General features: G+C 35.7%; 1 protein-coding gene across 17 annotated transcripts in view; it reads right to left on the bottom strand.

Annotated features, from left to right (window-relative positions):
• Positions 1 to 23,651, bottom strand: part of MCTP2 (multiple C2 and transmembrane domain containing 2) — a 279,413-nt gene that overhangs the window by 33,676 nt on the left and 222,086 nt on the right. For all 17 annotated transcript variants that reach the window (XM_074400075.1, XM_074400073.1, XM_074400064.1 and 14 more), the window contains 2 exons: positions 11,605 to 11,727; positions 8,931 to 8,972 (listed from right to left, as the gene is read on the bottom strand). In XM_074400075.1, coding sequence (XP_074256176.1) covers positions 8,931 to 8,972; positions 11,605 to 11,727 — 165 coding nt within the window. The remainder of the gene's footprint in view (positions 1 to 8,930; positions 8,973 to 11,604; positions 11,728 to 23,651) is intronic.

The raw sequence follows: 23,651 nt of genomic DNA, 5'->3' as shown, positions 1-23,651 counted from the left end.
AACCAGGAAATGTGGTGATAACACAGTTTAGAAAACACAACATTACATCTGCTGTTGCTACCAAACTGCCTAGGAAGAGTAACAGTGATTCATTCAGAAAGACAGAAGTGCTGTCACATGTGCTTCTATTTTCCCTTAACATACAAGGCTTCCAATTTACAGAGGGAAATGTGTAACAAAAATAGTGGAGGGCACTGGTGTGATTAAACAAATGAACAAGGTAATTGTGGCTAAATATATAGTTTTCGTTTCCTATATTTGAAAAAGAAGGGTATCATTTCTCACTACAAATGTGAAAAAATGTGGAGGCATAAGTAAAATTCATATGCTTTAGGGTTCAACTTTGTGAGCAAGCATGCATCACCAAATAATGAAGAGATAAAAGCATGGACTTTTTCAAATCCAGACTTCAAATTTCATAAGGTTTCCTTGTTTTTAAGCACACAATTAAAAAAAAAAAAAAGTGACACTCACTGTAAGAAAAATAACAAATAACTTGGTAACCTAAAAAAAAAAATCATATGAAGATGGGTACAAGCCCACCATTTTTTCATTATTAATTTATAAAATGTTAAAAGGATTGAGTATTTTTGTTAACTTTTGTAAGGAGTTGAACTAAGAACAAATAATGTGTCCATGTTGTAACACAATTGTTCTTTTTTTTAAAAAAAGAAATTTTAAAAATCAGAAGGCAAATCTTTCCTTCTTTAAAGCCTTGTTGTGTTGTGTCTCCAATGAATATAGCACTGTAGGTGCAATAAACTAGCTTTGAGCCTCTGGCAGAGAATTAACACCATCAAAATGAATTTACAACTAAGAATTATATAATCAGTGTGTTCCTTTAAATCTTTCCTACATGTTCTGCTTTAGAAAACTTTACATTTCTGTATTAATTCCCTAAGCAAAACTAGAGACAAAGTCCTGAAAATTGACCATGTCAGAAAAAAATCCTTTTGACATGCTTAAAAACTGAGTAATATGCCACAGGATGAACAAAATTCTCAAAAGAGATTAATGCGATTTTTAAAATCTCAAAATTCTCTTAGTAATTCCAATCATCTAAAGATGCAAAAACATACCTTTAGACTTTAAACAACAATATGTTTAGTCTGTTTCATCCCACAGAATAGCAAAAGCCTCTAATTTGAAAACTTGAAAAATAATAAACATGAGAAATTGATTGAGTGGCATTTAGCATGAAAAAAAGCTCAGCATCTGTCATAACAAAGAACAAGCAGCAATATTTCTGATACACAAAATTAAAAAATCTTTGGGAATCCCAGCAATGCTCCAGGAACTGTCATTTAGAATTTCTTCCCATGAGGCACTTTATAGGCATGCAGGGACATACACACACACACACACACACACACACACACACACGGAGTCAACTCCACAGCTCATGCTATTAAAATGGAGTGGGGAGATATGTACTCTTTCTAGAGTGTACTTCTCTCTCAAGTAGTTCTTTTGCTTTGGGAAATGAATATAAAACAGTATTTGGATTTTGAATCAATATCTTTTTTAAGTAGTTTTATATTGCTGTATCTGTTCATTACATAAAGCACTTACATACTGCACTGGTATTTACCAACACATTTTTTTTGGGGGGGGGGAGGGTCTGCAACATGAATCTCATCTAGTATCAAATAATAGGGTTGAAAAAGTAAAAGGAATAAACAATCAGCTTAAGAGGAAGATATTCATAAAATATAACTAAAAAATTGGCAACAGTTTAGGACAAAAAAATTTGGAACTTAGACCCTTGAGAGACCGATTCTGTTAAAATTCTCTCTGCACTAAGTGACAGAATGCCATGCTACCACAAGGTAAACAAGGCTAATGGTTTTACAAAACTGTAACTAATGTAGATAAATATACCATGAGTGGCAGTTGCTGATTTAGCTATGGGAAGCCTTAAGTTTTCTCCAAGGTACAGTAAAGGAGCAGGTATAAGATAAAATATTTATGTGATTCAGCAAAGGAACAAGTTAAGTAATTATTATTACCTTAAGATTCAGTTCAAACATGATCTCCTTTTAGCAGTCCTGACTCACCTAGCATTCCTCCTCTGTTTCCCAACAGAGCGTATACAACAACATTGGAAACCTTGATGAAAGCAGCAATCTTAGGGCACTGGGATTTGTTGCAATTTTTGTATTCATGGAGGTTCTGGTACAGAAACATCAATAAATGTTGCCAAAATAATGCAGAAAAATGAATGAATAAGTTAATGACCGGCTTCCTTCACAACAATGGAGCATGGTCAAAATAAGCAAAATTTACACTAGAAGATATGGGTCTGAGTCTTGCCACTATCCTGGATGAGAAATCTTAGATATGTTACTTAATTTCTCTTAACCTTTGTTTGTTCATTTGTAGACAAGGTAACGTACCATGAAACTTAATATTTTGTTTTAAGTACTGGATGAGCTACTGCATATAAAAGCATCCTGCAAACTGAACACTAATATTTTTATAAATCTAATTGCTTAAATTCCTACTCAAAATGGCCTTGTTTTATTACTTTTATTTTAATACTTTATTCCAGCGAGTACTTTTCTGTTGAGGAAAAAAAGTGGTATCCCCACCTGTCTATTATCTCATAAACTCAATGGATAATTGGGTGAGCCACACTAAAATAGATGGGGGATTTATTTTTAAATATAAAAGACAGAACTATTTTTAGAAAACCAATCACTGGTAGATTGGTCCAATGTCTTCTACCTTCTCGTGATATAACAATTTTAAGCAATAGGAAAAGAAATATCTAGATGCAGTACAGGTTGCATATCCTTTATCCAAAATGCTTGGGACCAGAAGTGTTCTAGATCTTGGATTGTTTTTGGATTTGGGAATATATGCATTATTCTGGTTGATCATCCCTAACTTAAAAATCAAAAATCCAAAATGCTTCAATGATCATTTCCTTTGAGAATCAGAGCTCAAAAAGTTTCAAATTTTGGAGCATTTGGATTTCAAATATTTAGATTAGGGATACACAATCTATATAAACTACAAAAAAAAATCAGAGCCCCTGATGGTATCTGATCAGACAATGCACAGTAGCTAAGAGAAGGATAGGTAATTCATCCGACTGAGTCTGGCATATCACATTTGATAATATTTGAGAATAACATACTAACTACAATCTGTAGAAATCAGAAAGATATGCATGTACCAGGAAAATTAGCCTGACAATAAGTAGGATGCTCTGAATAATGTTCCAAAAGGCCAGATTGATAATATCACTGGATGACTTCTATAGGTTATGAAGTCGAAACATTTTTAAGAATGAGAGTTTGATTTTTAAACAGAGTATTTGAGCAACTGATTTGCCAAAGGACTACAGGAAATTGGGAAGGCAACCCCCTCTCACTCATCCAAAACATGCATAAACTGATAATTAAGAATTGGCTGGAATCCACTTCACTATAAAAGGCTTGAAAGATAGATAGTATGATAAAAATGTTAGCAATTAAGTCATTTCATCACTAAAAACCGTATCAAATCAAGTTAAAAGGACTTAAATCAGAATGACCATGCACTTTAGCCCCCTGAAAATTATCCATAAGCAGGTCTTTTACAACATGCCCTATATATAAAAGGTGTGTGCACATGCAACTACTGTTAACCATTCAAAGATACTCTCTGGCTTTTATTTTCTTAAAAATACCACACTTTATCATTGTAAGTATCACTGCTTATGCCATAGTTTAAAAGATTACTTAATCAAACCAATTTAGTATATTTTGACATCACTTCCTTAAGAAAGCACAAACAGGCTCGGCATGGTGACTCATGCCTGTAATCCCAGAATTTTGGGAGGCTGAGGTGGGCAGATCACATAAGGCCAGGAATTTCAGACCAGCCTGACCAATGTGGTAAAACCCCATCTCTAATACAAAAATTGCCCAGTGTGGTGGCACATGCCTGTAGTCCCAGCTACTCAGGAGGCTGAAGCATGAGAACCACTTGAACCTGGGAGGCAGAGGTTGCAATGAGGTGAGATTGCACCCTACTGCACTCCTGCCTGGGCAACAGAGTGAGTCTCTGTCTCAAAAAAGAAAAAAGAAAAGAAGGTAAGTACAGAACTACTCTCATCATTAGAGTGTAAGTAAGACTTCCTCCAGTTAGTATATTATAGATAATCTCATCTCTTTCTGGAGCAAGGAAACACAGGGAATGAGGCATGGTGGACTTAACCATGTCATCTAAAGGACTCTGAAGGTTAATTCACAGTGAGAACTCCTAACAACATGCCATGTGCTCTTCCACTAAGAAGACCCGGCCTGGGTAATAAGGAAGGGACTAATCAATTTAGAGGATGTAAAATCATTTTAAACACTGAAATTAATGGTTTAAAATGTACTTAAATTTTAATGATGACAAACTAATTTGTGAAAATAGAGTATAAATACAAGATCCATTTGCATCCTTCCATTATACTATGCTCCTCAATCAACAAAAATGGATTAGATGTGTCTTATTTTCTTAAAGGAAAATGTCCATATCTGTTTTTCATCTAAAACTGATATAAAAGGGTCATATTGTTTTTCATAAACACTGTGAGGCAATTGTGACCTCACTGATGATCCTAAAAGAACAGATCATTCAAGTCCTATTTCTGACAACCTAGTTACAAACAAACCAACCCACAATGCCAGCCTTAGAGCACAATTTCTTTTTGATAGCATTAAGCACAGCTTTTTTTTTTCTTTTATTACATGCCCTTATTATTCCTTCTTCCTGATGTTAATAGAAAATGCTGAAATATTCTATGTAAGCGATTGTTGGACTGGAAAAAGAAAGAAACTCTACTGCAAGTATTTATACCTTCTGTAATGAAAACAAGATATTATTGTCTTGCATGACCTTTCCTAAGTATGGGATACAGCATTTTACACAATAGTTTCTTGGTTCATGCTTCAATTACTGACCTTTACTGTGTAGAAAATTAATGCAATTTTCATTGTAATCCATCCGTACAAATAAGGTCCACATGGAAGGATTCCACATATGGAATCTAATACAAATAGGAAATGTCAACTGATTGCTGTTGGCTGAACTTAGCTATTATCTGTTTGTTCTGGAGTCCCTAGAAAACCAGACTTGTAACAAGCAATTTCTTAACATGAGCCATCAGGTATTAGAAAGGATGATTTCCTCTCTTCAAAGTTTAGCTTGTACATTTCATCTCCTAAAAGGCAAAAACCGAGTTACCTGAAAGTTCTATGTTATCACTGAAAGTCCACAAAAGAAAAAGGCAAAATTGTGAAGTCTAATCTGGTTTCTAATACAAGTTACTACCATGAACTTTTCACGATGCTAAGGAGCAAGAGGTTACAGTGATGTCATTTTACAACAAGCCCTGTTCCAGACAGTAAAAGTATGACAGACCCCAGACTGTGTCCTGGTCTGTACATCAGAGACAGGCAGAACATGGCAAAGCATTCATCTCCCGGGGAAGCTGTGCCAACAGGCCCCGGCATGCTTTTATCTTCCACAGTCGTCCGTGATGGTATTTGGTAGGAAGGAGAACTGGCAATTAAAGAGTGTCACCTTCAAGACGGATGGTTTGGGTAGAAAGGGGTTTATCTCCTCTTCTGGTTTTGAACAAAATGGCTGTGTGTTTATAATTTGTAAACAGTCCATCTCTCATTGAGTGTGTTACAGTTCCCAGAAGCATGGTCTGTCATGACTAACACACAACAGAAGCCAGAAGGGCTCAGTGGGTAAGACCTTTCTTCCAGCTCACTGTGATGGGGAGTCACCCAGTGACTCTATGTCCTGGTCTATGACAAGCACATCTCAGTAGTAGAAGCTGATCCACACAGAAAAGAAACCAAGTGTCGTAACACATATGTGGATACACACTCAAAAAGTCTGAAAGTTGAAAATCCCTCTAGTTTATAAATCCCTTATAGAAGGAATGAAAAGAGATGAACAGGATGAAAAAATATGCCAGTCTTCCCTTAGAATAGAAGGGCTGTGTTAAGCAGAAGAGGCATAAATAGAAGTCAAAGTATGACTTTAGATTTAGTCCTCTAGAAGATTTCACAGAAATATAAAATTGGGAAAGCAAAACCATGGTTATACTTGTCTATTAAAAAGGGCTATTAAAACACTATAACAAAAACATGTTAAGAATACACTTTCCCTGGAGGGAATAACAACCCTATGCCACTGCCCTCAATGTGGGACAGGTTGGCACAGCTGGTATGGGTTGGGCCATAGTGGATGCATCCAAGAGATCACAGGCTTATCCTTGTGGATGCTGCCATTCCAACTCTTTCTTTGGTCATCCTTGCCCAGAAAGGTTGAAAGCACAGAGCTAAGGCCTTTCTCTTCAGACCTTCAGGTAGCTCTTGAATTAGACTAGACCAGGTGTCCCCAAACTTTTTACACAGGGGCCAGTTCACTGTCCCTCAGACCGTTGGAGGGCCGCCACATACTGTGCTCCTCTCACTGACCACCAATGAAAGAGGTGCCCCTTCCTGAAGTGCAGTGGGGGGCCGGATAAATGGCCTCAGGAGGCCACATGCGGCCCGCGGGCCGTAGTTTGGGGACGCCTGGACCAGACCTTGACAACCACTAGTCTGGACTATGGCCTGATTTTGTTGATTGCCAGTCACTGAACACCATTTTTAAAATTCATCTTATTGTTGGACACTCTCCTTTATTAGATGGGCCAAAGACACATGGTCATAGTTATTCCTAAAGGGTGGAGGACATCCTCTTTTACTGGTGGCTCATTTAAACAGGCTTGGCCAAACAGGAAGAAATCTTCCTTCTATCCAGACCTTGGTTTATAAATATTTAGAATTTGCTTAATGTGATGTTGTGATATAATAGTAATGTATGTTTGTTCTTTGTCCCTAGTTACTGGCACAAAGCTCCCAAAATTCCTGGAGTTTCCTAAGTGATCAAAGAGATGCAAACATCTTTTTCTGCAATATTTGGTTTTGTTCCCAGTTCCGAAACTAGCTCCAGAGCTAGAAAGGTGAGAAGAGCATGTTTTGCTATTCATAACAAGTTCCTCGTGTGTGTGTGTGTGTGTGTTTTTTTTTTTTTTTTTTCTGAGATGATGGAGGCTAACTCTGTCACCAGGCTGGAGTGCAATGGCATAGACTCAGCTCTCCGCCTCTCGGGTTCAAGCAATTCTCCTGCCTAAGCCTCTCAAGTAGCTGGAAATACAGGTGTGCACCACCAGACCCAGATAATTTTTGTATTTTTAGTAGAGACGGGGCTTTACCATGTTGGCCAGGCTGGTCTCAAATCTCTTAACCTTGTGATCTGCCTGCCTCAGCCTCCCAAAGTGCTAGGATTATAGGTGTGAGCCACCACAGCCGGCCAACTAGCCCCTTTCAACCACATCTGAGTTTGTGTTAATGAGGTGATTTTTGGAAAGCCTCTAATGATAGGAGAACTGGTGGCTAGGGGAACCAACCATATGATTAGAAGGTTGGAACTTTCAGTCCTCCGTAGCTCTGACCTGCAGGGAAGGGAGACGGGGCCAAAGATTGACTTAAACACCAATGCTCAAAGATTTAATCAATTATGCCTATGTAATGAAGCCTCCATGAAAACAAAAACACCATATTCAGGAAGCTTCTGGGTTGACAAACACATGGAGGTGCTCTAGGGTGTGCCTAGAGAAGGTGGGAGACTCCATGCCTAATCCCCCATCCACTGCCCTGTGTGTTTCTTCCATTTGGCTCTTCCTGAGTTGCATCCTTTATAATAATCAGTAAATGTAAGTAAATATTTCCCGACATTTTGTGAGCCATTCTAGAAATTTACTAAATCTAAGGAAGGGGTTGTGGGAACCCCTACCTGATAGCTGGCCAGTCTGAAGAACAGGAGGCCTGGACTTGCAGTTATCTCTTCATACAGGTTTAAAATAATTTCATTAATACTTCTCTTTTTTTGGTAAAGCATCCCATTATAAACCTTATTCACTTAGCTTTCCTTTGGCAATTAATATTCAATAACTTAATCACTCAGAAACCGCTCACATCAAGTCATCAAGAAGAAACTTGCATCTGTGAGACCCTTTTCTGAAAAAGGTCATTTTCCTTTAAAAGTATTATACTTGATTTTATTATTTTACTATTAATGAGCCTCTTAACAAAACAAATAAGATTTACTTTGTAATCCACCCCATTTGCTTCAAATGGGCAAAACCATCTGGTCCACTCAATTAATTTTAAGGCTTTTTGTATCCTAGAGCCAGTGTCTTTTGAATACATTTCTATTCATTGGGCATTTACCCTGGATACTGACTCGCAAGGTTTCCCCTTTTGCCCTTTCCTCTCCACAAGCCTCCGACATGCTACCATCCCTCGCCCCAGATACCCACAGGTTAAAGGGACTGGAAGTCCATTAAGCTAGTAGCATCTCATTTGGCAATTCACTTGTTTCATTTTATTCCAGAAGGTTTGTCTGAAAGCGTAATGACAACAAAAGTGGCAGATTTGAGAGATTCTCCCAGGAGAAGGAAAAGGACAGATGTACACAGACATATAGCTGAAAATGCTGCCAGCAACAGCTGGGAAAGTGACAAGCACGGAAGTGGGTGACCACCCCACAGAGTGCAGACAGGAGCCTGAAGGAACAGCAATTTCACTTGATTTACTTTTGACTTCCTAGGCTACCTTTCATCTAGAAAGGGAAAGGCTAATCTTGGCTTGCATCCAACGAAGGATTCCTATAGATAAGCTTTTTGTAACATTTCAATTATTCCTATTTCACCCCTTTCAGCCTCATTTTTAAAAATCTTAGAAAGGAATATCCTTTTTAAAAGTTACAATAATATTACTACACTGCTAACGCCATAATACAAAAAAGAAGAGAGAGACTCAAGCTGGAGGAGTCCTGTCTGTTGACAACACTAGTGTTTTTTTGTGTTCTTTCTTGAACATACGCACCTTGTCATCTTCATCCTCCTCGTCATCTACGTCTGTGCTCTCCTGAAAGGAAATCCCACAACGTGTTTATGAAAACATCAACCGAAATTAACAAATGCAAATTAAACTCTGACACATTTTAAAGCTTGCCTACAGACTTTAAGCATTCATAATTTTGAAATGCATTATAACCCCTTAAAAATATCACTCTTTTAAAGTTCAGGGACGCTGTGGCAGGACTCTAAACAATATGCACAATCCACATAAAACTGTTAACTATAAATAAAGCTATTAGGCCAGTGCCCTTTGAAGGCATCCAGCTTTAAAAATGCATTGCTGAGTTGTACTTTCTGTAAACAGTGTTGTTCTTATTCTGACAAATGAACCAACTGCTACGTTAAGGCTGAGAATACCATACTCTGCTACTGCTAGGCTCACTGTTAGAATGACTGCTCTCTCCCTTTGGGGCCGTTACTGAAAATTAGACAGTATAAAATACATTAGTGTAAATATAATCAATCTGAAGAATAAGTTACAGGTTTTTCTGTGGCATTATCATTTTATCCTGGGTTTAGGGTTAGAAGGGGCAGATGAGGGAAGCAGACTCATGGTTCAGATCTGGACTTAAGGGTACCTGGCTTTAGCTCAGGTGCCACAGCACCAGCTGTACCACTAATGGGCTTGTTTAATGTAAAAATCTTGCGTATTTAATAGCCAGAGTTTGATCATAGCACTTTTGATCATAGCACTGCAACATTTAAAAACTAATATCTGTTGGTATACAATCAAATAGGGTCAGTAGTTCAAAAAGAAAGCTCAGTATTAGACAACAGGGTCTATTTTCAGCTTGAACACTTGCATTTCTGCTTAACCTTGCAAAGGTCAGGCATGCTGTTCAAATGTTATTGTTCCAATAGTCAAAAGAATTGTCAGTATCACACTCTTAAAAGGGAGTAACTCGGAAGTATCCAGAGAATACTCTGTAACATTCCATAAAACCACTGAGCAGACAAATTCCTTCAGGGCCAGTATGGCCCTACCTCCTAGAATTCTCGCAAGATTCAGCTAGCAGTTTGTGTGATGCTCATGGGTCCTCTGGGAAACTAACCAAGTCACAGTTGTCTGCAAACATGTCTCATGAAAGCCAGTGGATAAACAGGAATGTAATGGAAACAGGTTACGGGAGAGAAAAACACTGTAATTAGAAGTCTTTAGCTTGGGACATGGTTCCAGTAGTCTTTGCTTTGTGACTTTAGGCAAATCACTTTGCCACTATGCACTGCACTTCTTCAGATATAAAAGAAAAAGTTTTTGTCTCCCTCATAGTTATGTTATCAAACTAAATCAGGTAATTATTTTCAATTTTTATAAAGGCGTTATACACACATCACACTTACGTGCATATGGGTATATTGCACACATGTGTACCAGTGTATGTACATGCTGACACATACATGCACATGTATACACACGCTATAAGCATACATGATATACACAGTGGGGAAAATAGTAAACATTGTAAAAATGTTAGTTAACAATGTTGATATTAGAGACATTTCTTTGTAAAAATTTCCCTCATCTATAACTCTGTGAAACCTAGTCCTTAAATGGATCTGTTAAAGCCATTCATTTATTAGCTGGTTCTATTTTCTCACTGATTTGTGTTCATGCCTATTGCATTAAATAATTAAAATCAAACAGAACAGAATTTTGCAATTGCCTGAGGTTTTTCCTTTTGCCACAACATTCATTTTTCCCACCTTTCTTCCTTCTTGAGTGAAACCAAAAACTTCCCTTAAATCCATTAAGAGGACATAAGGAAAAATAACATAAAACAGTCAGGATTTGATTGACTCTTGGGAAACCCAATGTGAAGGTTATTTATCTAGAAAGGAAATTAAGCCTCAGAACTTTAGATTTTTGTTTTAAAAACTTGGTTCTTCAATCTGGAATGCCGAGATTAAAGGGGCATTTTTAAAAGGGGGCTACAAATACAAGTTCCTGGCCACCTAGGGCAGAAAAAGATTTTATGGGGTGCAATGAGGGGGCCAGGGGCAGGAGAGTCAGCCTGGAAGTGAGATGAGTAGATGTGGAGAGATGTCTTTGAGAAAGGGTCTTTGCTTTCTTCAACAGGACAGGAAGTTTGGGAATATTCAGACAAATGTGGGCACCTGCAAATAGACAGGTCTATGCCCACCCAATCTCTGATTGACCTGGGAGTTGACAAGCCTCTGGGAATCTCCTGAGCCTTCAAGCCAGAGAGAATAATGCATGAAATGCCTTCATGGAGAGGCCGGAGTTAGCCCTGCGGAACTCTTTGCATGCCCAGCAAGGGCCCACAGAGCCAGCAAAGGTTTCTTGCTAGTGAATGAGAAGGCTGTTCACAGGAACCCTACAGAGAATCAGATGAGCACACAGACATGTGCTACCAGCATGGAAATGGTAACCGTGAACCAGAGGCTCCCCTTCATGCTAAGGCTGTATTCAGGTCAAGACTCAAGAACATAAGATGCCATAGAAAGAAGTATCCAGATTGTACCTGAAAGACCTCCACTCCAAAATGAGTGCATTTCCAGGGCTGCCCCTTACATCTCGAAGAAAATGGACTTGGGTCATGATATGGTGGTGGTGGTAGTTTGTTGTTGTTAGCACATTTTTCAGCAGTCACATGTCATAACTCTGAATCCTTGCTTACCTGGCTGTCCTGGATGCTGCTGACCTTGCCTTTCACGGGTCTGATGAAGTTGTAGACAAAGATCAGCAGCAATGCCAAGGGGATCATATATAGCTCAAAATTCCAGACCGTGATCAAAAATACCTGATTGGAAGACAAATAAGAATAGATGACTGCTTGATAAAACAGCAGAGGAGCAATCAAATTCCTACTCGTTGACTTAAGGAGATTCAATTAGACTCACTCTAGTCATTTTCAGAAACAGTTCCAAACAGGTACATAGAAACAATGATCAACTCAGTTTTAGAACTGGTAGTACAGAAAGAGCTGATAAGTCACACTCTGGAAGAGACAGATACAGTAGCTTCATATCTGAAAACTTCATGGGTTTTAGTGTGCAAGAATTTAGAGAAAGCAGTATGAAAAAATCGAGGGTCACAAAGAGGCATGCCACAGGCCAAATTTTGCCAAAAGTGAGGTTTTTTCGAACAGGAGAGAACCATTACTTTTTCAGTTGGCTGCCAATATTGAAAATTCCAATTATTTCAGAGAAAGATTTTGGATTTCCAAACTCTGGTTAAAATGCTAAAAAGCTACCAAATTTGAGACTATATGTCCACAAGAAAATGATTGCTTAGCATTGTCTAGATCAGAAAAGGTATTCTCTTAGCTGCCCAATTTCTGTCAACCTCTGAAATTTGTGACTCCTCACATAGACAAGTGACAGTTTGAGACTTGAGTCCAACTGCCTATACTACAATAATTACTGGAGACATGAATGAGAACGAGATGGTTCTACTTCCAAGAAACACACTAATTAGGATAAATAAGGTGAGAACACCTTTTAATTAAAACATGAGGCAGGAGTGAAATCTTGGGCAAATTACTTCAAAATTTAGGTCTCTCTTTTCAAATGCACAGGTAGTCTAGAAGATGAAATATGATAATTTGTGGTTTTCAGCTGTCTGTGCTTGAAAAAGTCACTGCTATAACATATCAACTTAGAAGAGGCAAATTACTGCATCTTAAATATGAAATTTTCCTTTCCAAAAGCAATACTGTTTTATTGCTAAAAAAATTATCTCTTTGTAACTATCATATATTGCTTTTAAAATTTTTAGTCTTCATTGTAAATAAAATCACTTCTATTATGTTTTTCAAACTTGTCATTATTTAAATATAAAAGCAAATAATGTACAAATATGTTTTTTAACATTAGTAGTCTTACTGAACATTCTTTATTGTATCAAATAGTTTATTTCATTCCTGCAAGGTTTCTAAGAATTTAGTCACATAATCTACAAGTAAGGATTCTCTCCCATTTCCTCTTTTATATTTGTAACTTCTTTTTTTTTTCCTGCTAGATTTAACTACTTCTACAAAACAATGTTAAACTGTTTAGAGAGAGATCATTGTTTAATTCTTGGCTTTAATCAAAATGCTTCCAGATTTTCATATTTTTACCATTAAGCATGATGTTGGCTTTCAGTTTGAACTATATAAATCATATTAAGAATACACACACAAAAACCATTTTTAACACCAGAAAATTTACATATAGGTGATCATAATGCTATATATCTTTGAAATGTTTTATACTCTTTTGAATCTGTTCAAAACTTAATGAAAACATGTTTTAAATAAAAATTTGTCCAACAGTTTTCACAACGGTATAATTTTAAAAATCACGAGTGGTTAGCAGCTAACCAACTGTTATCTTCTGAGATAAGGACGATTTTATCCTTTTCGTTTTAAGACATCAATATGGTGATGTATGGTATTTATAATTTCGTAATTTGAAGGAATCTTGTATTTCTGGGAGAAACTCTTTCACTGAGGTGAAACACTGTTTTTGTATTTTATTTTCTAATACTTAAAGATGTTTTGCATAGACTCTAGTGTTCCTTTTTGTCAATCTTCCTTACTCCTGTTCCTCTCATTTCCAAAGGCAACTTTGTCCTAAATTAGATGTGAATTATTCCCACCTGAGGACAACCTAGGTTTATATTAGAAATAACAAAATAAAAATGTTCCTATCATTCTGCAAATAATTTAACCACTAGTATGTTTTATATTTCTTTTTAAATGTATATGCATAAATCAAATACATTTATTTTAATTAATATGGTGCCCATTGAAATGAATGCTCTGCAATTTGTTGACTATACCCCCTTATCAATGCAAACATGGGCTGAAATAGTGCTTTTACATAATCAAATATATTAAGACTTTCTTTTACATTACAATTTATGCCTTTAATGTTCAGTGTTCTACTTAAGAAATCATATTCTACTTTGAGTTAATACAGCTATTTGTGTTTTCTTCTAAAAGATAACTGTGTATGTGTGTATGGCCTTTATTCTGTCTCAAATTTGTTGTTTTTAATTATTTCTTTAGCTCAGACATTCAATGTGAACTTTTTCTTTATAGACAGCCATCTTTTACAGCTACATTCCTATGATGATCTCCGTTTTTCCTGCTAATCTACATTGCTACTTCTGTCAATTTACCAAGTTCCCACATGAGTGTCTATTGTTTCTGACACCTCTAAGTTCTCCATTGATATATTTTCCTGTCTTTTACCAAGAGCACATGTTTAAACTGTAATGTAGTAATCATACAATATCTGAGTAGGCAAGTCTCTTATTATACACTCGAAATTATCTTAGACTTTTTTTCACCCTTTACTCTCCCATAGGTATTTCAGAATTAATTTATAAACTTGTATACAACTGAAAAAAATTATGACTGAGATTGTCTTGATAATTTAAAGATAATTGGTATCTTGATATTTCATGATTATTTCTCTATATTCACGACTTCTTTTACATATCTCAAAATATTTTATTACTTTCACTGTACTGATTTTCCATTTTTTTAAGTAATGTGGAGTTTAACACTATTATAAATAGCAATGGAGCCATTTTAAAGTTTATCATTTAATTGGTTAATGCTGGGTATAGAATTAATAATTTTTATGTATTCACATTATTTCTGAGCCCTCTTACTAGCTGTAAGAGATTGCAAATATATTCCTTCTTTTGTAGATCTAATGTAGAAAATCACATAAACTGCAAATCATGACAATTTTCCTTCACTTTCTTCCATTCTATATGTTACTTTTCTCGTAGTGCTGGACCTCTTTGATTTTTTTAAATGTGTAAGTGTGAAATTTTGAAATACTTTCTGTATTAATAAAAAAAATCAAACCGCACTGATTTCCTCCAGTGTGGCTTTCTCCATCAACTTTCTTTTATTAAGTGTTTTATAATATCAAATATATAATCTTTTCCTATAATTTTCTATCTTTACAAATGTCTCTTTTTTTATATAAAATAAAACATAGCAAAAAGTAGAGCAAATAGTAATTTATCTGCTAGGTAAAGCTAGAGATTTTCCTATTTGTTACCTATTTCCCTTTCCCTGTTGTTACCTATTTCCCTTTCCCTGTTAAGTTTTTTTGGGGATTAAGGGTTTTAACTGTAGTGGTTGGTTCTAAATGCCTGTCTACTGGGTAAATGGGATTTTATCATTATTTTACATTGCTAAGTGTAACTTCCAGTAAGAACAGGCTGACATAAAGCTATAGAGAAAAATCAGGACATGTCATTTTAAATTTTTCTTCATTACAAAACTATGATGTCTTTGAAAAAATTACTTGAACCACCACCAGTATTAAGGAGATGGTTGTGTTAAGTAAACACATTTGCCATAGCATTTGCCTCTATCAGGAATAGTTAAGCAACCCTAGAAATGTTCTACAACAAAAATTGAATTATTTATCACATTCAAATAGCCTAAAACTCTTTTAGAGTGAGACCATAGTGCCTTTAGATATATTTTTTAAATCAATGCATAATTACAACTTCTGTAGTGAAATACTGATTCTTAACAAACATATCTTTCAGGAAAAGCAAATATAAACCCTAGGAAAGATACACACACACACACACACACACACACACACACACACACACACACATATCTATCTATCTATATATCTTGCTTGAGATATATATATTTAGGAAAAAATGCACAATTATCTGAGCATCTGCAAAGAAAGAGAGTTGTAACTTTGAAAGAAGGATCTGCATGGAGTTACTTAAAAATGTTTGCATCTTTGATCCAAGAGCACCTGTAGTCACTCTGTGGTACCAGTCAAATAAAACTCCAATGAAAAATAGACCACTACTTCTGAATGGAGGAAAAAGGAATGCACTCAGGGACAACCAAGGCCACTGGACAGTGCAGAGGTACACTGAAAGGAGAGTACAAGCAAAGGTAAACCCCACATTCAGTATGTGAATGACACTAAAGTTGCTGGCATACATGCAGAGCACACTCAAAGTAGTCTGATTTAAGGTCAACGCTATCACCATAAGACGTGATGAAGTGTGCATTTTGAGTCTAGTAAAATTACATGCCTTAAAAACAAACAAACAAACAGAAAACAAAACAGGAGGCCAGGCATGATGGCTCATGCCTATAATCCCAGCACTCTGGGAGGCCGAGGCAGGTGTATCACGAGGTCAAAAGATCGAGACCATCCTGGTCAAAATGGTGAAACCCTGTCTCAACTAAAAATACAAAAAATATTAGCTGGGCATGGTGGCGCGCACCTGTAGTTCCAGCTACTTGGGAGGCTGAGGCAGGAGAATTGCTTGAACCCAGGAAGCGGAGGTTGCGATGAGCCTAGATCACGCCATTGCACTCCAGCCTGGGTAACAAGAGTGAAACTCCATCTCAAAAAAAAAAAAAAAAAAAAAATCACTTACAATACAAAGAGTCAAGAAAGTTGAATCTATTTTCAAGCAATGGACAATCAAAAGATGCCAACTCCAAGGTGAACTCTATGTTGAAATTATCAGAAAAGAACTTTAAAGCACCTATAAAAAATATGTTCAGTGAGGTGATGAAAAATAAACTCACAATGAGTAAAACCATAAATATAAGCATAAAATGTAAAAATTAAATAATTGCCCAACTAAAAAATACAACATTAAACATTTAAACAGTGGATATTTTTAGTAGCAAAATTAAGAATGAAAAAGTCAGTCACTATAAAGATAAATCAAGAGAAATGAAATCTAAAAGACATAATATTAGAAAAAAAATAAATAGAAGGTCTGCAGACCATCAAATTTTCAAAAGTTCTAACACAGGTATTTGGAATTTCAGAATAAAAGAATAGGTAGAAAACTAAAGAAAACTGGCAGAACACTTTTCAAATCTAGAAAGAGACAAAATGTATAGATTAAAGAAGTCCAGAGGATGTCAAGAAGAGTAAATTTAAAGAAAACCAGTCTTGGGGATAAATAACATCACCATATTATTTCTGGAAAACAGACATAATATGAAAATGTTGAAAAAACTAGAGACAAATGACATTATCATAAACACAACAATTTGAATCACCATAGATTTGTGGGATAATACAATAGCATTTTTAAAGTCCAAACTGAGAAACAAAACCAAAAACTTTAGACTCAGAATTCTATATCCAGTAAAAATGTCCTTTAAGAATGAAAGTTAAAGATTTAGATATGAGAAAATTAAAATTATTTTTTATCAGTAGGCCTGCACATCAATAAATACTAAAGGAATTCTTCAAGGTGAGAAAAAATGATACCAGATGGTAATGCAAACTTCAGGAAGAAATGAGTATCAGAAATGGCAGATACATAAGTAAAAAAAAAAAAATTCTTATTTATTTTTTAGAATGCTTACAAATGTTTAAAGTAAAGCTTATAGCATTATCCTAGTGAGGTGTATAATGTATTTAGGTGTGATGCTCACGAAAACTAATATAAATGAGGTTAGAGGTAGATGGACATTTAGACTTAAGTGACATATAAAGTTTCCATGTTTCAGATGAAGTGATATAATATTAATCTTAAATTGACTGTAAAAAGTTAAGGAGAAAATATACACACACACATACACTTTAATACTCAGAGCAACTACATAAAAAAGGCATGGAGGAATAAATTGTAAAAGTAAATAAATAAATTTAAATGGAAATCTAAAAGGCAAAAGAAGAGAAACAGGATTAAGAAATAGAGTGAATAAATATAATGATACTTGAAATCCAGCAATACGAAAAATTACATTAAATATTAATGGAATAAAACACTATAAGCAAAAAGAAAAAGGCAGAGATAAAAATATAATGAACAACTGTAGCAAAAAAGACAAATGAAGGAAAAATATATGGCGAAATACAACCTAATAAAACTGAACAATATATAAATTGATTGATCAAAAATGTCTTCACTAAGAAAAATTTAGGTGCAAATGGTTTCACTGTTGAATTATATTCAACACTGAGAAAAGAAAGAGTATCATGTTGGAGAAAATATTTACCAACTAATTTTATGAGGCCTGTATTACCCTAATATCAAAATCTGACAAAGCTATTACAAAGAAATAAAATTACAGACAAATAAAAAATATGAACTTAGACGCAAAAATCTTCAAGAAAATAGTAGTCAATTAAATCAAGAAATATATGAAACTAAATTATGAAGTAGAACATGTTCCAAAAATGAAAAATTGATTTCATATTTTAAAAATATATGTAATTCACAATATAGACAGGATAAAGGGGAAAAGGTGATTATTTAAACAAATACAGAAAAAGCATTTGACAAAAATTCAACACACTTCTACTCTTAACAAATAATCATTGGAAGGAATTTATCAGTTTGTTAAAGCACATCTGTAAAAATTTTATAGTTGGTCATATTTGGCAGTGGTTTAGTGTACATAAATTACACCTTGAGAAGTTGGTTTAAAAGATCAACACAAGAAAGAAAACACGCTGAGTAGAAAAAGCTTTCTACAAAATAGCACATACTGTTTGATTCCATTTATATCAATTTCTAGAACAGACAAAACAATTTTATAATGGGGAAACTTGCATGTACACCTTAAATTAGGAGTAAGGCAAGGATGTCTGCTTTCACTACTTCTATTCAGTATTGAATGGAATGTTGTAGCCATTACAATAAAGTAAAACAATGAAACAAAAGGCATAAATATAAGAATAAAAAGTACAAGTGTGTTTTTGCAGATTACATGATTTTTTTAAATGTAGAAAATCCTAAGGAATCTACAAAGCAAATCCTGGAAATGACAACTAAATTCAGCAAAGTCACATGGTATAAAATTATTAAAACATTAAAACCATTTTTAGATATTAATATTAGCAAAATATTAAAAAATAAAATTTAAAAATTTCCATTTATAGTAGCAGCAGAAAAGCTACACAAAATTTGAGAATAAAATTTATAAAATATGAGCAATATACCATCACTAGAAACTATAAAATATTATTGAGAAACACTACAGAATATGTAAATAAGCAAATAGATATGTCTAGTTCACGAAGTGGAAGATTTGGCATTGTTAAGGTGGCAGTTATTCACAAATTGACCTACAGATTCAAGCAATCCTAATTTTACAGAAATTGACAACCTAATTCTAAACATTATATAAAAGTGCAAATGACATGCAATAGTCAGAGAATTTTAGCAAATAACACACTAGCTGACTTCACAAGTCATTATGAAGCTGAAGGAAACTAGTAGTAGTGTTGGTGAAAAGACAGACTTGTAGATCAATTGAATAGTAGAGTCCAGAAATAGATCCACAAAAAAGTGGTAAAAAGCCAAAATAGACAAACGGGACTTAATCAAACTCCACAGCTTCTGCACAGCAAAAGAAACAGTCATTACAGTGAATCTGTAACCAATAGAATGGGAAAAAATTTTTGCAATCTACCCATCTGACAAAGGGCTGATATCTAGAAACTACAAAGAGCTAAAACAGATTTACAAGAAAAAAAGCAAACAAGCCCATTCAAAAGTGGGCAAAGGACATTACAGATACTTTACCAAAGAAGACATACATGAGGCCAACAAACATATGAAAAAATGCTCATCATCACTAGTCATTAGAGAAATGCAAATCAAAACTACTTGAGATACCACCTCATGCCAGTTAGAGCAGCAATCATTAAAAAATCTGGAGACAACAGATGCTGGAGAGGATGTGGAGAAATAGGAACACTTTTACACTGTTGGTGGGAGTGTAAATTAGTTCAACCATTGTGGAAGACAGTGTGGCAATTCCTCAAGGACCTAGAAATAGAAACTCCATTTGACCCAGCAATCCCATTACTGGGTATATATCCAAAGGATTATAAATCGTTCTACTATAAGGACACATGCACACGAATGTTCATTGCAGCACTGTTTACAATAGCAAAGACCTGGAACCAACCCTAATGCCCATCGATGATAGACTGGACAGGGAAAATGTGGCACATATACACCATGGAATATTATGCAGCCATCAAAAATGATGAGTTCATGTCCTTTGTAGGGACATGGATGAACTGGGAAACCATCATTCTCAGCAAACTGACACAACAGAAAATCAAACACCACATGTTCTCGCTCATAGGTGGGTGTTGAACAATGAGAACACATGGACACAGGGAGGGGAGCATCACACACTGGGGTCTGTTGGGGGGAAATAGAGGAGGGACAGTGGGAGCGTGGGGAGTTGGGGAGAGATAGCATGGGGAGAAATGCCAGATATAGGTGATGGGGAGGAAGGCAGCACATCACACTGCCATGTGTATCTATGCAACAATCTTGCATGTTCTTCACATGTTCCCCAGAAAATGAAATTTTAAAAAGTGGTTAATTGATTTTTAAGAAAGTTGCCAATGTAATTCAATAGAAAAAATGGGATTTTTTTTTTTTTAAACAGTGGCACTAGAACAACTGGATACATGTATGGGGAAAAAAATCAACAGCTCTTACCACATAAGATACAAAATATAACTCTAATTGATTATACATCTAAAGGTAAATTCTAAAATTTTAAGACTTCTAAGAAAAAAGCATTGGAGAAAAACTTGCCATCTTGGAGTGGGCAAAGATTTATTAGGACACAAAAAGTATAAAGGGTAATATGAAAACAGAAAAAAAAAAAAAAAAAAAGGCTGGGAATGATGGCTCACCCCTGTTATCCCAGTGCTATGTAATGCCAGCACTTTGTGAGGTCAAAGTGGGAGGTCTGTTGGAGGCCCAGAGTTTGGGACCAGCCTGGGCCACACTGTGAAAAATGAGCTGCGCATGATGGCATGTGCCTTTAAGTCCCAGCTACTTGGGAGGCTGAGGCAAAGAAATCACTCAAGCCCAGAGGCTAGAGGCTGCAGAGACCCATGACTGCACCATTATATTCCAGCCTGGGTGATAAAGTAAGACACCAAACCTCTCACCACCAAAATAAAAGAAAAAAAAATAGACTTCATCAAAGTATACTTCTTTTGCTCTATGGAAGGAAACGAAAAGGCAACTCACAAAATGAAGATAATATTTTCACTACATATACTGAAAGTGAACGTGTTTCCAGAAGACAAAAAAACTTCTTACAATTTAATAAGACTACTCATTATAAATGGGCAAAATATTTGCCCAAATCCTTCAAACACAAAAAAGCTGTATGAATACCTACAAACGTAAGAAGATATCCAACATGATTATGCTTTAGGAAAACACAAATTAAAACCACTATGAAATGTGAAATGTGATTTCACATGTACTAGAAAGGCTAAAATTTAAAAGACTGGTATTATAAAGTGTTGACCAAAATGGGGAGCAACTGCAGCTCTCACACATCCTTGGTAAGAAAGCACAAATGGTACATCCACTTTGAAAAACTGTATGGCAGTTTCTCAAAACACTGCACATATATTTGTAATTCAAAGCCTTTCTACTTCTGTTTAATATGCCTCACAAAAGTCTTGTCCACAAATGTTTATAGCACAGCAGCATTATTCTAAATAACAAAACTGGAAATGGCCCAAATGCTGACAAAAAGTAAATATATCCATACAACAGGACAATACTCAGAAACAAAACAGAACAATCACATATAAAATGTCAGGACCATTGCTTAAAGCTTGGTTTCTCTGGCATCAAGGAAACTTCTTATTCTAGCATGTATGTCTCCCCAGTGTGTTCCATGACACAGGTGCAGAAGTGACCACATCTTCTGGGGAATACCTTCCCCAAAAGTGAAATTTCAAAAAATTGCCTTAAATTTTCGACTGCAAGTATTTCTTTATTTTCTATCCTAAAATGTATCTGCAATAGTTTTTATGAAAATATATACATGCTAAATCTCAGATAGAAGAAAGTGACTCATGAAAAGATTATTTTTTTCCCCGAGGAAAACCCTGAAGATCAAAATACCTTCAAGAGTCCATGGTTCCAAGCTAGCTGTGACTGAAGCACTTAGCCAGCATTGCCATAGACAATTGAACAAATCTCTCTAACAAATCCTCTATGTATTGTTTTTTTTAAGTATGACATGAAAAGGATGTTATCTCATGTCACAAAAAATTTAAAAGAAGAACTCAGGTTATGTCTGTCAGGTTTCATGATGAAGTGGTCTGTAACCAATTAAGTAATCAACCAAGCCATTAACTATCTTCTAAACATCCAATAGAATGCTTCTACTAAAAAGTAGTTATCTTTAGATACCAAGTTCAATGATTGACATGTCTGTTCTCCTATAATGCTTTGGGATCTCCTCATTTGAAAGTATCTTAAGATTCTGTCCTGTTGTCCTTCAAGAGTGAATTTGAGATTAGGAAACAGCTAAAATTACAAGAAGCCAAGTCTCTGAGTAATTCTCAAAAACACTGCTTTTGTTGAAACGAAGTATGATTATAGAGATTAGAGTTTGCATTTTATGGCTCAAACACACTGTCCATGAAGGCAGTGTTTAAAAAAACCGAACAATGAAATCAAGAGTCTCATTTGAATAAATATATTTCATTATGGTTGCTCATACAAAATCATGGGTTGTTTTATACTTCTATTTTGTAAATAGCACAGACATTTGGGGATCTAGTTCATGTGGCCATTATTTAGAAAAGAATTTTGACCCAACATTGGTCAGAGTCAGGTGATCTTAAATTCCTCTTCTGTTTTGTAGTCACCTAAGATGACACAAGTACATTAGGTATGTAATAATAAAATTAAGTGTTCTTTTGTGGTGGAAAAGTCACAGAGAACTCTATATGTTTCCTATATTTGCCATCATATAAATTAAGTTTCAGCTAATGAAAAATCCACTTTCTGTTATGTTACCCATTCCTATACCACAAACCAAATTTAAGAAAAAGAATACGTAAGTGCAATATCCTTGCCAGGTCCAACATCCACCTTCCTTTCCACCAACCCAAACTCCAACCTTACTAAATTCCTGGGTTAAAACTGAGACAAGAGCAACATCCCAGGAAGTCCAAGGAGGGGCTAGTTGATTTCTTCTGGTGTAATGTACTGCTAATTTGAAATCTAATAACTCTGTATGAATACTTAAGGAGGTTAGAAGCCAATTCCTCTGAAAAGTACTGAAGAAGGTTCTAAATTTTTTTTTTTTTTTTTTTTTTCGAGACAGAGTTTCGCTCTTATTACCCAGGCTGGAGTGCAATGGCCCGATCTCGGCTCACTGCAACCTCCACCTCCTGGGTTCGGGCAATTCTCCTGCCTCAGCCTCCTGAGTAGCTGGGATTACAGGCACGTGCCACCATGCCCAGCTAATTTTTTCTATTTTTTAGTAGAGACCGGGTTTCACCATGTTGACCAGGATGGTCTCGATCTCTTGACCTCGTGATCCACCCGCCTCGGCCTCCCAAAGTGCTGGGATTACAGGCTTGAGCCACCGCGCCCGGCCTCTAAATTTCTTTAAAAATCACTGGAGTGGCCCTTGAGACATGAAAATAAGAAAGGGCAGCAAACATACACAGACACATACACATACACTCTCTTTCAGAATATGGTGTTCATCAACTCATTTGTCATAATAAAGATAAAGTCTAGATATTTAAAAGCAGTGGCTCCTTAAATAACCACACAATCTTTATGAAAAATCATCCTATAGTACAGGGCATAATTTAGAGGGGGAAAGATTCACATAAGCATGATTATTTTAGAATAAACATATTGGGTAAAGATGAAACAAAGCTGTGTTAATTCTGTTCGAAA

Source organism: Saimiri boliviensis, chromosome 5 (assembly GCF_048565385.1).
Source record: "Saimiri boliviensis isolate mSaiBol1 chromosome 5, mSaiBol1.pri, whole genome shotgun sequence".
Lineage (NCBI taxonomy): Eukaryota > Metazoa > Chordata > Mammalia > Primates > Cebidae > Saimiri > Saimiri boliviensis.
This window is presented reverse-complemented; position numbering and strand designations above follow the sequence as displayed.